General features: G+C 39.2%; 1 protein-coding gene across 1 annotated transcript; it reads right to left on the minus strand.

Annotated features, from left to right (window-relative positions):
- Positions 1 to 2,398: 2,398 nt before the first annotated feature.
- prodhb (proline dehydrogenase (oxidase) 1b) lies at positions 2,399 to 14,140 on the minus strand. The gene is made up of 14 exons (XM_067570157.1): positions 13,639 to 14,140; positions 12,379 to 12,587; positions 10,233 to 10,267; positions 9,994 to 10,143; positions 9,639 to 9,703; positions 9,425 to 9,541; positions 9,225 to 9,298; positions 8,932 to 9,013; positions 7,521 to 7,613; positions 6,861 to 7,007; positions 5,869 to 6,044; positions 5,002 to 5,100; positions 4,795 to 4,883; positions 2,399 to 3,681 (listed from the first exon to the last, which is right to left on the minus strand). The coding sequence occupies exons 1-14, from the start codon at positions 14,005 to 14,007 to the stop codon at positions 3,491 to 3,493; spliced, it is 1,896 nt and encodes a 631-aa protein (XP_067426258.1). The 5' UTR covers positions 14,008 to 14,140; the 3' UTR covers positions 2,399 to 3,490.
- Between the last annotated feature and the right edge of the window lie 608 nt (positions 14,141 to 14,748).

A 14,748-nucleotide genomic window follows, 5' to 3' on the forward strand; every position in this document is an offset into this window, starting at 1 on the left:
CATCCATCACTACATCCATTTGCCATACCCACATATGTTAATCCTGGATAACTGGAAGTTTACAGTATTCATAAATTGTGTTGTATGACAAAATCTCCAAAGATTAAATGCTTTTACAGTTGTAATATCTAAAAATATTATTGATGAAAAGCTAATCCTTTATCAAAGGTCACATTCTTCTGTTGCAAAACACTCAAAGTTTCAGGTCAGAGTGGCTGGTTTGGACCCCACCCCCTTCTTCACACAAAACAGGAGAGAAAGCAAACACGTCTACATGAGCAAATAATGATTCATACCTACATAAATTCATAAATAAATGATGGAGTCACAGAGTGTTCCTGCTTGATTAACAATGTACTACAGTACTCATGCATTTTAATTTTTCTGCTGACAAGTTTTAAATTTGAGTTCTCTGTCACAAAATGATTTGATTAGTATCCTGCAGTCTTTTTTATGTAATACATTATTGACTTTAGTGTTCCTAATTCCTAATTATTCCTGATTATTCAGGTACTAATTGTAAACTCTTCTTTTTTGTGTATCTCATTGTAATGTGTTACCAGTTATTTTACTGGGGGAAATGTCAGTGTCCTGCAGAAAGTTAACAACCCTTTCTCCTTGTTAGACATTTGAGCCAAGTTAGTCTCAGATGTTATAAAATATTGACAACATGTCTTGCAGCATTTTCACTGATGCCAATATACTGAGTTATACTGTGCTTGTCATTCTGTCCGGTCATGTAGAAATTATGTGAAGATCATGTTGCAATGTCACGAAATACAGTCTACTGTTTACTGTTGAAGGTCTCCTTTTAGCATTTTCCTCCTATTTCTACTGTGTTAAAGTTATATTTGTACAGAGGAGCAAAAAAAAAAAAATCAACTTGTCATAGGGAATAGTCCTTGGAGCTGATGGGAACTGAAAAAGCAGCTAAACTGGATTTTCCTGTTGTGGTTGAAGGAAAAGAGCAGCCAAAGTTCAGTCAGCAGGCGGTTAGTGAGTGAGTAGTACTAGCATTGCCACAGTCATATGTAGGAGTTGACTCTTACTGATTATTCATGTGTGGTTCTGACTAAAATGGTGAATACAAGGATCAAGTCGCTGATGTAAATGTTAAAAGTGATGTTACGCAATTGTGGCGACAGAGGACAACTCCCTTTACACTTTTGCAAGATCAAATCAGCCCTCTACTGTATATTGTGAAATGATTTCAGTAACCTTTCTCAGCGCTCTTGGAGTGACATAAAGGTTTAACATCTACTCATTACAGCGGATAGAACTGACTATGCTTCGGCCTAGTTTTCAGTTTTATGCACAATGAGCCAGTAATCTCTCAGTTTGCTGTCAAAAGACAAAAAAAGCACAGCACTCCTGGGTGACTCAAAGCCACCGCTCTCCTGTCAGTTCATCTACTCGCACACCAACTCCGATTAGAGATTAAGTGGCTGCTTGAGTGCAAGCAGCAGGCCAATCCAACCATTGTGTGACAGAAAAACAAAATCTATTCAACTATCCAAACCTGAGAAACGATGCTCAATATATTTTCACATCAAGGCCTGTCACAGCATATGTAGCTGTGCTTTGAAAAGCACCGGACTGCTGTGTAGTCCCATTGAGACCCACAAAACCAAGGGCACAGCCGAACAAACAATCTAAGACATCAAACCATGTGGAACTAATGCCAGAAGAGCCCAACAAAATCTGTTACATATGCCATCCTTCATGTCTTGCGTAACACAATGTCAACATCATTACATAAAGTAAATTAGCTCCGGCTGCCTCTATTACATGCCTGTGTGCTATAATGTCGGGAGAAGTGTCGATAAGTCTCAAAGAATATGCTGAGCCCGTGCTGGTTTTGACTGACTTGAAACTTGTGTAGAATTTTCCACACTATAATGTGTCCTCTAAATTATCTTTGCAACTGAAGCTAACCAGGAAAACTCCAGTGCCCTGTAAGAAGGGATTTGTTGGCAAATGTATACCCGAAGGCACATCTTACATCAAAAGTGGACTTGATTCTTAATTAAACCAGAATACAGCAGCAGTGACAGCTCTGTGGTGCTTTGCCACAGTAAAACTTAACAGCCACTAAAGTTTCTTCTGAGTAATGATTAATGCATCCAATTTCTGTGATCTGTATTGAGCGTAGCATCATGGGTAATTAAATGGTGGTCTACAGAGCACTGACTGCTCTCATAAAATGACAAGGCCATAATTATCATGAAGCTTGGTTACCCTCTGACTCAAATACTAATTGTGTATCAATAACCAAGTGGAATATGTCACAGAATTAAAACCCCAAACAATCTAACCTGTACAAACAGCTCACGGCAGCAATATTACAGTCAATAACATTCAGTTTGTCTTTTCACAAAATTGTGATGTAGACTTTGGATATTCATAGAGCACATATTCATTTATTGAGCAATTTTACAGGTCCATAAAGTGTGACCTGCAAATGGAATCACCTGCTTCAAACATATGTACAGACAGAAATGCATAATGTTAATCCATAATAATGCAATAAGACCCAAAATAAACCCTCTAATTTATTATTCCCTTCTATATTAACTTGTGTCAAAAAAAAAAAAAAAAAAAAACCTGTCAGGCTTGCAGGTGTCTGTATGAAAAGGAGATTCACTCACTGAATACTGAACACTGTATGTTCTCTTGTAACACCTCGGTGACCAAGAATATAGCTTCCCCCAGTAAATACTATAACAAAAGCATCCCACTCTTATGAGAAGAGGGATGTGCTGTGAAGAGCTGTTTATACTTTCTCACTGATTCACAAACAGGCATCATTTTTAAACCAGCTATGCAACCTCAAACACAGCACACAAATATATAGAGAAGCCTCCTCGGGGTACTGTATGGCTGTCCATGAGTCAAAAAAAAATAATATAGGAGGGGAATATTGATGTTTCCTTTACTACCATTTAAATCAAGCCTGTTATTTTTATTATTGTTGTCCCCTTCCAAGATAAATAGGGTGATAAAAAGAAACGCCTGCCCTGGTCTCGTTGACATTTTAGGGAGTCCTTTTAGAACAGTAAAGATGCCCACTTGATGGATACCAGAGCTCTATAGACAACGGGAAGACAAAATGAGGAATGCTTATGGATACAGAGGCGGATAAAGAAAAGAAATAGAGAGAACATGAGCAGAGCATATAAGAAGCTGACAGGGGTGAAGGTGGGCGACATCAAGGAGGAACAGAAGGGGAACAAGCAATGGAGAAAAACAACAGTGAAACACAGAAAAGAAAAAAAAAGGACAGAGTAAGAGAGTGACATTCAGAATAGTCCATCAACAAGAAAACTCCAGGACAGGGTAGAAGAGGAGACATATATCCAGAGAGAGCTGAACAGAGGGTGAGATAGAACAGACAGCCACAGTAGCAGCCATCAAGCAGAGAAGATTTAAAAAAAAAAAAAGAAACTCGACATGTTGACACACTCTTCTCTCTGTCTCTTCTTCTGTGCTTTCAGTACATCGGTCTGTAGAGAAGCTCCCCCGAGGCGAGTCTGCGTTTCAGCTCCTTCCACAGCAGCTCCCTCTCCTTTTGGGCACCCTTCATGAAGCCTCGGTTCTCCTGGGCTCTCCGAGACAGGTAGGGCATCACCTCATTCACTGGCCCATAGGGGACGTACTTATAGACGGGGAAGCCTGCTTGGCCTGGGGTTGGATTGGGTGGGATGGGAGACAAACAAAACAAAAGAAAAAGGGGCTTTGTAGCATGACATGATATGGATGTAGATGATACATGTAGACAAATTGGATCAATGAGAATATTCTTCAATTTGTGTACAAATAAGATCAATGCCACTTCAACGTATTGTGAAACGTTTGGACTAGTTAAACTGACTTCAGCATCTACAGCAGCATCTTTTTTCCAGTCTATTTTAAACAAATTCCAGTCATCTTGATTGGCTTCCCTCTGAATGATTAAAATTCTTGTAATCAGGCAAGTTTGCAGGGTGCACAGCAACCCTCAGTTTGCTGCATTTGAATTAGAGGATGTGCTGTTGTCTGCCAGTTAGGCTTACACACTGCAATAGTTTTGCCTTGGCTAACTCTAAAATAAATGCCCTTTTAGCTAATCCACAATTATTTTTCAGAACATCAAAACAGGTTACAATTAAAAAAAAGTCATGAAAACAACATCCTGAGTGAAAAAAATAAAATAAAATCATGAAAACCGAATAATATGGCAGCTTCAAAAATAGTGATGGACAAATAAAGATCTCAACTCCATGTTCTGTGTTACATAAAACAACTGCTTTATTGTTTCAGGATTCAAAGACACAGCACTGACTGCTCTATCCCTCGAGAAAACAGCAAAGAAACAAATGTGTGTCTGTTTACATCGGTGCTGGTCAAGGCCGTTTCAACTTGAGCCTCACACTGACAGACAACTGCTTGACACCGCTGTATCTGTCTTTGACTGACAAACAAAGTGGTAAGAGCCGGCAGCAACACTTCATTAAGACAGCTTGTCAATACTGAGGTGTGTTCGTGTGTTCTGTGTTAATACTGTATGTCACATTATGGGCCGCAGACTGACTTCTACATATGTACCCTGTGAAGTCCATGTGGTCTGCATGGAGTACATGTGCGTAGCTCAAAGGTCTTAAGGGACACAGTTGAGAGAGCTATAGAGGAGGATAGCCGACATTGATCCTCAGAGGCTGGGCTTTAACTGTCAACCCTATGTAGGGCAGGGAAAAGCAGTACCTAGTGTTTCTATGGTTAGGTGTAAGAGCGTGTGAGTGTGTGTGTTTTTCTCACCCAGTGGGAAGCTGATCTGATCACACATGCCCAGTAGCTGACCAAAGTACACCTTGTTCTCTCTGGGCAACAGACCTAGCTCATTCATTCTGAATGAGAGAGAGAGATGAAAACACAACTTTGTTTATATGGATGCAAATGTAGAAACAGTATAAAATCCAAGCCTGTGTTTTCAACCGTGTGAAAGGAAAAGAATTTAAACTGTACCTCCTCAAGGTGTGTTTCACCGTGTCCTCATTATGGGAAGCCACCATAACGTTAGCATTTCTTTTGAGCGCAATCTCATCCAGCACGTAGTCCAGACACCTTATACAAACACATAAAAGGAAGGCAATGTGAAGTGAGAATAACCACAACCGTTTTCTCTTAAACTGTTGAAGATAAAACGTTAAACTATATGTTATTTAGTATATTGTATGCATATTGTGGCTTACATTGTATCATCCAATTCATCTTTCTCATTAGCATATATGATTTATACCATTGAGTGGTGTAGGACTATCTTTACACAACTAAACAGTAAAATAACATTCTTAAACACCGAACAAACCTTGCCTATCATCCAGATGTTGTGTCTTTCCTATGTTGCTGTTTACCTCAAAGTATAATTGAATGCTTGAGGAGGGTGGCCTTTACTCTTGTTTGTACAAAACATCCCCACAGGCTTATTTCTTTCAGCTTGTCTTTATCTAGGAATGTCAGAGAATTGTTACGACACAGCACCTCAAGAGTTGGATGGTTTCTGTAACTTGCACAAGGACAACTCAATGTGGCGGGAGCTTGCTGACACAAGATCTTAAACTCAGATACCCTGAAGGACATCTTCTCTAGATATTAAATCCCTGTGCTCTTCCATTGCCATGGGCTTGTCAGTAGAAGGCTGCCATTTCAAATCTGTGAACCACTTGGGAGAATCGGGATGGTGAAAGTAAAAAAAATGAGGTGTCTTTTTGCAAGATGAGTAACTCTAAACTGTTTGCTGTCCAATAGCATAAGAGTACAGTAATAATGGACAGCCTCTCAGTGTGAATATAAGGGTGCGGAGGTTGGGTTTCAACAGCTCTTAGCCCTTACCTGTGGTACATCCTATTAGTAGACTCATAGTCAGGGTTAATAGGGTCCTCATAACCAATCTCTTCAGCCCTCTCTCGCTCCTGATACATGTAGGCCCCACGCACCAACTTGGCAGCAAAGTGCCATCCCTCACGTCGAGACAATTCTACATCCATAGTCACATTGTCATAAGCCTCCTGCACAGCAAGAAAGGAGACGATAGACTCATTAGCAAGTAAGAAAAAAAACCCAACTGGAATCAAGTTCGGATACAATTTTAGAAGCAATTATTTTGTATATTGAGCTGAGCAGAGCAAAACATTTTAATTTTCATCAAGATCGAACGACACTAAACAATACAACACTTTATTCTTTCATACGTCTTTATTCTTTCATATGTCAAGTCTATTGTTTCTAATCTACCTAACCAAGCCTTGAACACATAACATCATTCACCAACCAGACACCACATCTGTCTGAAAGGAAAATCAATGGCTGTGTTTTCACATAAATGACAGTCATCCTCATAGGAAAAGAAAAATCAACATTTTCTCAATGTCTGCAGCAAAGCAGTGGTGTATCATTATGCACAGCAACTAATTGGAACCAACAATAATCTATATAGTTCTAATTTATCCAACACATGGTATGTGTTATTTTTATTTCTCGATACTGTATGACTTAGGTCATAATATGGTAAACCTACTTACTTTTTGTAGAATAGCAATTAGGTTGAAAAATGGATGTTAGACAAGTGAATGTCTGATTAATGTTAGCAGCATTCAGCTCTTTCAGGACCTAAAAGGCTTCTCATTTGAAATTGTGTATAAGAAAAAATACAAATAATGTTCCCCAATTTCCCACCAACATTATCATATCATGTCACTGTTTCATCCTCAACTTAGCAGCCTCACAGCAGTCTGTTTACACTTTATGACAAGTGTCTGCATGCTTTGTGTGCATATTCATCATTAACACATCTGAATCAGTTTTTTTGCCACTTGTGTTCTGACCTTGAGGTAGCATTGATAGGTGTTGAAGATGACAGGTTTATCTTTGTTGTAGATCCTCTGCATCTCCAGTGTCACTCTGCTGATAGCTGGCTGGAGGTAGGTTTGCTCTGCATCCACCATCAAGCGAACACCATTCTCTAAGGCATGCTAGGATACAAAAGATCTAATTTGTTTGTTGTAATAAACACTGTGTGTTATGCTACAGCTTAATTAAAAATATTTTTTATAGTTGAAACTCTCTTCAACTAAATACATTTGATCGCAGTTTCTGTCTACACATACATTGTGATTTCTGACACTTTAATTCTACAATACAAAGAATACCTGAGGCTCATTATTGTGCTTATTGTTACATGGTTTAGCAACACTCACAGATTAAACATGGCTCTGCTGTATAATATGGCTTTTAGTGACTAATAAAGTATCTATTCATATTAGTGTACTGTATAAGCATAAAAACAAGAAAAAACAAGATACATTGCAAGACGCTACACAGAAAATGTCATAGCAACCAAGAAAACAAAGCTTGCTATAAATTATCACTACTGCACCGCCCATGCCATATTTAGTTATACTATAAGTGCTTCCTCCTGCATTTGTATCATGTATTTGCTACTACGTGTGTGCAGTAATCAGTCTCTTAAATGTATGCAATATTACCTTCGCTAAGACATCCATGCGCTGCAACATCCTCTTCATTTGTTTCTCCTCCTCTATAGTGAACTCCCCCAGTAGAGGCTCCAGCTCACCTAGCTGGGCAAACAACCCAGGAGATTGTACACAATGTCACACAGCATGACACCTATTAGTGCTTCTTACTTCATCCACCCTTCAGCTGTCTTTAGTCCAAGCAAAACAGATGCTGTATGTCTATGGTAACTTGCCCAGTTTCTGTAGACATGCAATCAACTCAAGCCTTTCCTTAACCCAGCACCACACCTGAAATTGGAGCTAACACAGCTCTAGAATAGAGACATTTTACACACACATTTACTCAAAGTTTGACATAACCCTAAAAGAATTTCTAAAAGAATCATCAAACCATGAAGGATTTAGAAGATGATAAAATAACAAAAGCTAAAGATAACAAAAGCTGTAATTGATGCAACTCTGACCTTATCAATTTCAAATTGTAATTACAGCAAGAGAACTTATAATTAATCAAGTTTAATAACAATAAAATAACAAAACTTTTTAAGTGTGTGGACAAAACACTACATTTTTACAACTGTTCATTACCAACTTGACATTGACATGATTGGAGCCAATTAGTGAAGTGTTTTAAATTAGAGTATATTTGACTACATTTTTATTCAACTTTTTATTGTAATTACTTTCACATTTCCCTGAAATGAGTTTTTGTCCTGGAAGTATCAAAAACTTCTTCATATAAAGGGGACCTTGTCTGGTGTTTGCCTAGATAGTGGAATGAACCCTAAATACACTTGGATTTCTACATCACACGGTTGCTTACATATCTCTAGCATATTCTCTAGGTTGTAGCAAATCCTTACAATCGTTCTTAATAATAAATGATTTCGCATCCCTACCAGCCAACATTCTGGTTGAAGGCAGGTGGAGCTGATGCAAAACTTGGAACAACAAAGACCAAGTCAGCTATTGTTTCAGTATGTTTGGTCTTTGAATAATATATATATATCTAAAGTCCCCATCCACTCAGAATTGTGCTTTTTGTTGTTGTTAAGTCTCTTAGATGTTTGACCTTCACTGTGCAGAATAATGTATGTGCAGTTTTGACACTAGAAAACTCTTGTTCACATTCATCTGCTGAAGAGGGAAAGTTTCTCTGTACATACCTTAAATCTCAGTTTAAGGTGTGTACATACAAACTGAATGAATGAAATGAAATGAACAATGTTTGCATATTTATAGATTCTGGATTTTCCAATGAAGGGGAAGGAGGAGATGTAATTTTTATTTAGGTAATAGGTCTTTTTATTGAAAAACCTTATCAGATACAAATTATTATACCAAGCAGAGCATTTTTAAATGTCTTAAACAAACAACTTAGCAACATTTTTAAAGTAATTTCATTATTTTTTTCACTGACCTCTACGTTTGGGACAACAAGCAGGTCCGATATCGTTGTTCTGTCATCTATAAGGCTGTTCCAGTCAAGCATGTCAATAGTTCTGTCGAGGCAGAGGATTGCAAGATATCAACAGGAACCAGAAAAACTATTTTTGGTTGCATTTCATAGCTTAGCCACTTTTTTCTTATATCCACATTTTCTTATAAATTGCTTTGAACAAAATAATTTTCCCCACTTCCTACACTGACATTGTGTGACAGATATTTCAGAGATATTTCTGGTCTATTTTGGTAGTCTGTGTTCATGCTTACCCTGAAGATTCCTCCTCTCTTCCAGTAAACCAGCCATAGAAATCACCTTTTGCACCCAGTTTGGTCAAGAATTCCTAGATGGATACAGTATATAAATCTAAGGTACTGCACTTTACATACTGAAAAAATATCTGTAGCAACATCTCTACACTGTGTGGGTCACAGACATCACCAGGTCAACAGAAGAAGAAAAACTCCACCTGCATCTGTTTTAGTTCCAGCCTCTGCCCTAAGGCCTCCATGCCATCTTTCCCCTGCTGTGATGCCAAGAAGGTGAAAAATCGGCGCCATTTCACCAGGACCTCTGAGAACTGGAGCTTTAAAAGAAAAAAACATGTCAACCCACCCCACCTCTGCTGCAAGAATATCAGCTAAACTGGTGCATTGACCTCCTAATCACCCCTTAGTGCCTACCAGAAACTGAGGTCGTCCTAGAGCAGTCATTTTGATGGCAGAAAAGCCATCCATTGTACTCCCACCTAGAGGTAGGACACAGGCACTTAGTTTTAAAATAAATCAAATGATGTTAAGACTGAAATATTAACATTATGGTAGATGCATGCTTTAAGAGTGTGCTGCATGTAATAAATGGAGTGTATAACAGAACTGGACCACATGTCCATGGGTTGAGGGATGACAATATTTGCAATATTTGGTAGAAAATACCAAAAATGACAATATGAACCGACCGGATTTAGAACAGATACAGCTGTAAGTGCCAAAACAGAGAAATTGTATTAATGACTTAATTTAACTTTTGTTTACTTACCAGACGCTTTAATACATTTGATAAAGGTGTCCATATGCTGGTCACATTTGGCCTCATCAGCATAGAAATATGTGCGGGCTCCAGTCACTCCCCCACGTCGGTCACCGAATTGCTTGTGTGCTTTAAATTTTTTCTCACTGTGGTCCTTGCCTGAGGGTGAAAACAAATTTGCATCCCTATTACCTCTAATTACATCATATACTGTGTCCACAAATGAGGAACAAAACAAGGCAGCTTACCTATGCTCTCTTTCTCTGCAGCCGAGATGGATGAGCTAAATTGGAGGAAACACAAAGGGATACAATTAGTTAATTTACCCTGAATTTGAGCATCATTAGAAATGTAAGTTGCATCGGGATTTTAGCAAATATCTGGCATTTTAGAGTTCAATTTGAGAACTTGAACTCTGTCTGTGAACATTTTGGCCTTATTGCAGTGTCATGCCAGAAGCTGACCTTGTGTTTAGTGATCCTATATGTGCTGAATAGTCTCGCTGTCAGTCTGCTGGTCCTCTGGTGAGGGCAGTTGTAGCATCACACCACACTTGACCTATTCTACCCTCATCATGGAGCACTGGGCAGCTCATGTAACCAGACAGATGACTGGACATAAGGGACGTCAGTGGGAAGGCAGCTAGGAGTTCTTTTGTTTTAACATTAGATGCCATTTGGCCAGCACTTTTATTGTAGAAATCTGGATGTGATTCCAATGCAATCCATTAAACACCAGCTGAACGTTTATTTCCTTAAACAGATGTTACTTAGTCACTGAGGCCACTTGTTCAGTATTGTTTTATGTACTTTCATTTTTCATCTAAAAATCAAAACCAATCATAATGTTTTCTGTAGCATTGAATAGCTGAGGTAAGTAACCCAGCTGTCAGAGGAAGGATTAAGTGTACCTTCAATTCTGTTGAAGATGCTTTCCGTGTTACACTGTGAAGCACTGATTATAGCCAATCTTTTAGCGTCAAAAGATTTAATTGAATTTGACATCTGGCACAAAATATTGGTTATCGGCAGCTTTGTTACAAAAATGTCAGTAGTGCCCTTCAAAAACCTGCATGAGTCAAATCCTAACTGTAAAATCAGGGATTATATTTTTAGTTAAGATGGCCTACGCATCTGAACCCTGGCATTGTAAGTATCATGCTCTCAACATCAAGCCAGGGCTCTCTTCTGTTCCTTATATCTCTTTCTGTGGCAAGGAGCAGACTAATGTTCTTGTTGCTATCTTGACAGATCATTGGGGTGCCTGTCAAACAGTGCTCTCTGAGATCAAGCTGGCTTAATGCACCTTGTCGTCCTGCCTTAGGTTTTAAGGTGTACGTTCGCCAAACAAAAGCTTTATAGGCTGAGATTTGATAACTCGTTTGATGTTTCCAAGCAGGTATCCCCTAGACACAGTATATCAAAGCTCTGCAGTGATATCCTGTTACTAGTGATATGGTATGAAAAACTTACAAGAAGGGTCAAAAAAGTCATAGCAAAGGGCTTGCCTGGGAGCTTTATCATTGCACAGGATGTGATAACACAATAAAACAAGAATAAAGGACATTTGGTCTGGCACAAGCCGACATTGCAGTCAGCTGTCAGTCTGCGTCAACAGACTTAAACACTGGATACTTACTGCCTAGCCACCTTGTTTATTCACTGCACCTGACCTTTATAAAAGTAGAGGTGTTGTGTGAGAGAATAAAGGTCAGTGTTTTTTGGCTGAGCATTATGCTCCTGATAGGTAAATCTGACAAATGCATTTGCCTTTTTCACTTGAATGAAATGGGCATCAAAAAATATTCACTTTAGCGATGTCACTGATGTGATATTCACTGATGTGACTGTGAACCAAATCCTAAATGAGCCAAAATGTCCAAATTTAATTTTGGACGAAGAGATGTCCTAATTACTCAAACTGCATGAATGCCCAGAGCTACAACTTAAGTAACATTGCTGCTCCTGCTGTCCGGAGAGACTGCTTGCATAAGGCTTGCACTGTCATCCAAGTTTACATCAGCTCATAGCAGCCTTGTGCTTCTCATGTGACAGGATTCCTAACAAGTGAGAAATTCTGTCCAGACAGCCAATCCAGAGTGAGGGGCCATGTCAGAGCCAACAAATCAGGTTTTAAAGGGTGTTTACTTCCTGGTTGGAATAAAAATAAATCTATTTTTGGCATCAAACAAGAGGAAAATACTCTAGGGTCTACAGTTCCATTTACAGTGGAGAAATGATATTTGTAACTTGATGTCAGTTTTTCTCAGTAAGTAGTCCCATGATTCCTCTTACTTTGATATTAATTGTTGAACAGTTTACATGAAACACTGACCACACCATCTTATGAATTTAATATCTGCTGAAATGTATGGTAATACCGCAACTTTCATACTCCATATCTTTCTGCACAGCCTCCTCTTGGCTGATGTCTTCCTCAACACTGTAGTCCAGGACAGAGCCGACACCAAAGGCCTGATTCTTCTGGATCAGCGGCTTGATGGCCCGATGGTCCTCACCAGCCACAAACTGCCCATAAAATGTCATCTTCATGAACTGGTTGAAGCCTCTCTGGCCCAGGATCTTATTACCTAGATCCATTATCTGAACAGAAGGAGAGAAGACATTATAACCAGTTTTGATAGGTAAACTATAAACTCTCATTAATCATTTAAATCAATTCCACAATGTAATTTGGCTGACATTATGTAAACTATGATGTCCCAGAAAAAAACAGGCTATGTCTAGGCATGTTTTAAGGCAACAGGTTTTACCTGACAGACTAAAAAAAGACAAAAAGCAGCAAGTTGCTCTTTCATGAGCAAAAGAAATACAAATCTTGTTGCTGCCCTCAAGCTAGAAACTACACAGGGCATGTCAGACTAAAACAATGACAGAGGATAACATGTTGCAACTGAAAACCACACTAACATCAGATTAGATCACTACTTCACATTCGGTGTAGCTTCCGGCTTTACATTTATTTCATTGATTACATGAAGTGAGATGTGATAATTGCTGAAAGAATTAACCTGCAGTCTATTAAAAGACTCACAACATGGGCTGAAAAGGATATATTTTCATGAATGTAAAGTGTGTCTTGTTATCACCAATCAATTCAATATGCTGTGTATAAATATTACACCACAGTAAAAACTGGCATGACATCGAGCTGAGGATGAGCATCATGGGCTTCAGAGGGGTTCACTTACATGCTTGGAAAAACAGGTTGTAATTTGAGAGATGAGTGTTACACGTGAGCCTGAGGCGCAAACAGTCGGGCCTGTGGGTTCAGACTTGACATATAACTGACTGAGGGTTTGCATTGAACACAACCTGAGGCCTTTCATGTTATAGCATAGACGTATCTTGTTATCAATAAGCTGTCAGTACTGAGACAGGTTGTTTAAATGTGCACACTGCTATGTGATAAAAGTTGATAATGTCTCTAGACTCCCTTGTCTAGTGCCTATATAACTCAGACTTGTTTTTTGGTTGATAGTGTTAACAACCCCTTTTCCCCATTGTGCTGTGTGAAAATGTCAAACAATTATGCTGACTTTTAATAGCCTGCAGTGTCATTATAAAGTCACCCGAGGAACAAAAGGCACATTAACAAACAGATTTTATCTTTATGCAGGTATCACCTCGTTACCTCTTTATTCTTATCAACCAGGAAGTCATAGGAGCAGAGTTTGAAAACCACCAAACTTCTCAGCAGCTCTAATGAGTCTTTGCTCTTATAAGCCTCCTGGCTCTGGTCAAAGTCTACGGTGATCTCATTAGCTGCGTTGGTGGTGCCGCATCTTCCTCCTGTACCGGGCTGTCCGGGTCCGGATCCGGGGGACTCCGACCGTGCCGAGTCATGTTCAGCGGTGCCGCGGCTGCTATCGTCCTGCTGCTCCCTCTGGGTCGCCGAGGTGGAGGTGACAGTGGACCGGAGTCTTCGGCTACAGAGTACCCGTTTAAAGGAAATATCCGCCCCTGCCCGTGTCAGGGTTGGCACGGTTTTGACATAAAACATTAGCCTGGGAGTGTAGGTGTCTGCAGTGTGGTGAAGTTGCACAGACCATCTATCTGTGCGAGCCGCGCGCGCTACAGTGCTAACAGTTAGGAAGCCAAACAGGTGGACAAGCTGTGACGCATTACTTTTGTTTTTCACTCCCAAACTTTTTTTCACATCACACGCCCCACACGAGTGCACACCTCGTTTTGAGTCGTGTTTTAACCCGCTTTTAGCAGATTGCAGCGGTGCAAATAAACTAAGAATTTAAGAGGGGTCTGCTCATGTAGTGACACACATTATTCTGTCATTCACAGGTGAGGCTACCATCAGGCTAAAAGTGACAAAAGGTTCTTTTGTTGTTCTTACTTAAAATTTTGACCTACTTAGCTTATCCTATACTTTACATAGTTAAACTCATAAGGCTATAATTTACTTCTACTCCACTTAGAAGTAGCCTTAGCCTAAAGTTAAGCTACTTCACTCTATTTATTAAAAAGCTGTTGGCCAGTTACTTGCAGATTCATATTATCATCTTAAAATATGATGCACTGCTATTGATTTAATACCAGTAGCCTATATGACTTAAAGTAGTTAAAATGAGCTAAGTACATTTCAAGAGTTATGTAATAAACATTTAACTATAACAGCCTAACATAAATGTGGAAATATAAACTAAACTGAATATAGTCTATACTGTACAAGATGCCCAGTAATAACATACTGTATGTCATTGCAAGTAAGTAATCCACTAATATTAAG

The sequence above is a fragment of the Thunnus thynnus genome, chromosome 2 (assembly GCF_963924715.1).
Source record: "Thunnus thynnus chromosome 2, fThuThy2.1, whole genome shotgun sequence".
Lineage (NCBI taxonomy): Eukaryota > Metazoa > Chordata > Actinopteri > Scombriformes > Scombridae > Thunnus > Thunnus thynnus.

Coding starts and splice junctions, on each gene's coding strand:
- prodhb (XM_067570157.1), bottom strand. CDS start 14,007: ATGTTTTATGTCAAAACCGTGCCAACCCTGACACGGGCAGGGGCGGAT. Junction 9,704..9,993: donor CAAATGTATTAAAGCGTCTG/GTAAGTAAACAA, acceptor TCCTACCTCTAG/GTGGGAGTACAATGGATGGC. Junction 9,014..9,224: donor AGAGAGGAGGAATCTTCAGG/GTAAGCATGAAC, acceptor CTGCCTCGACAG/AACTATTGACATGCTTGACT.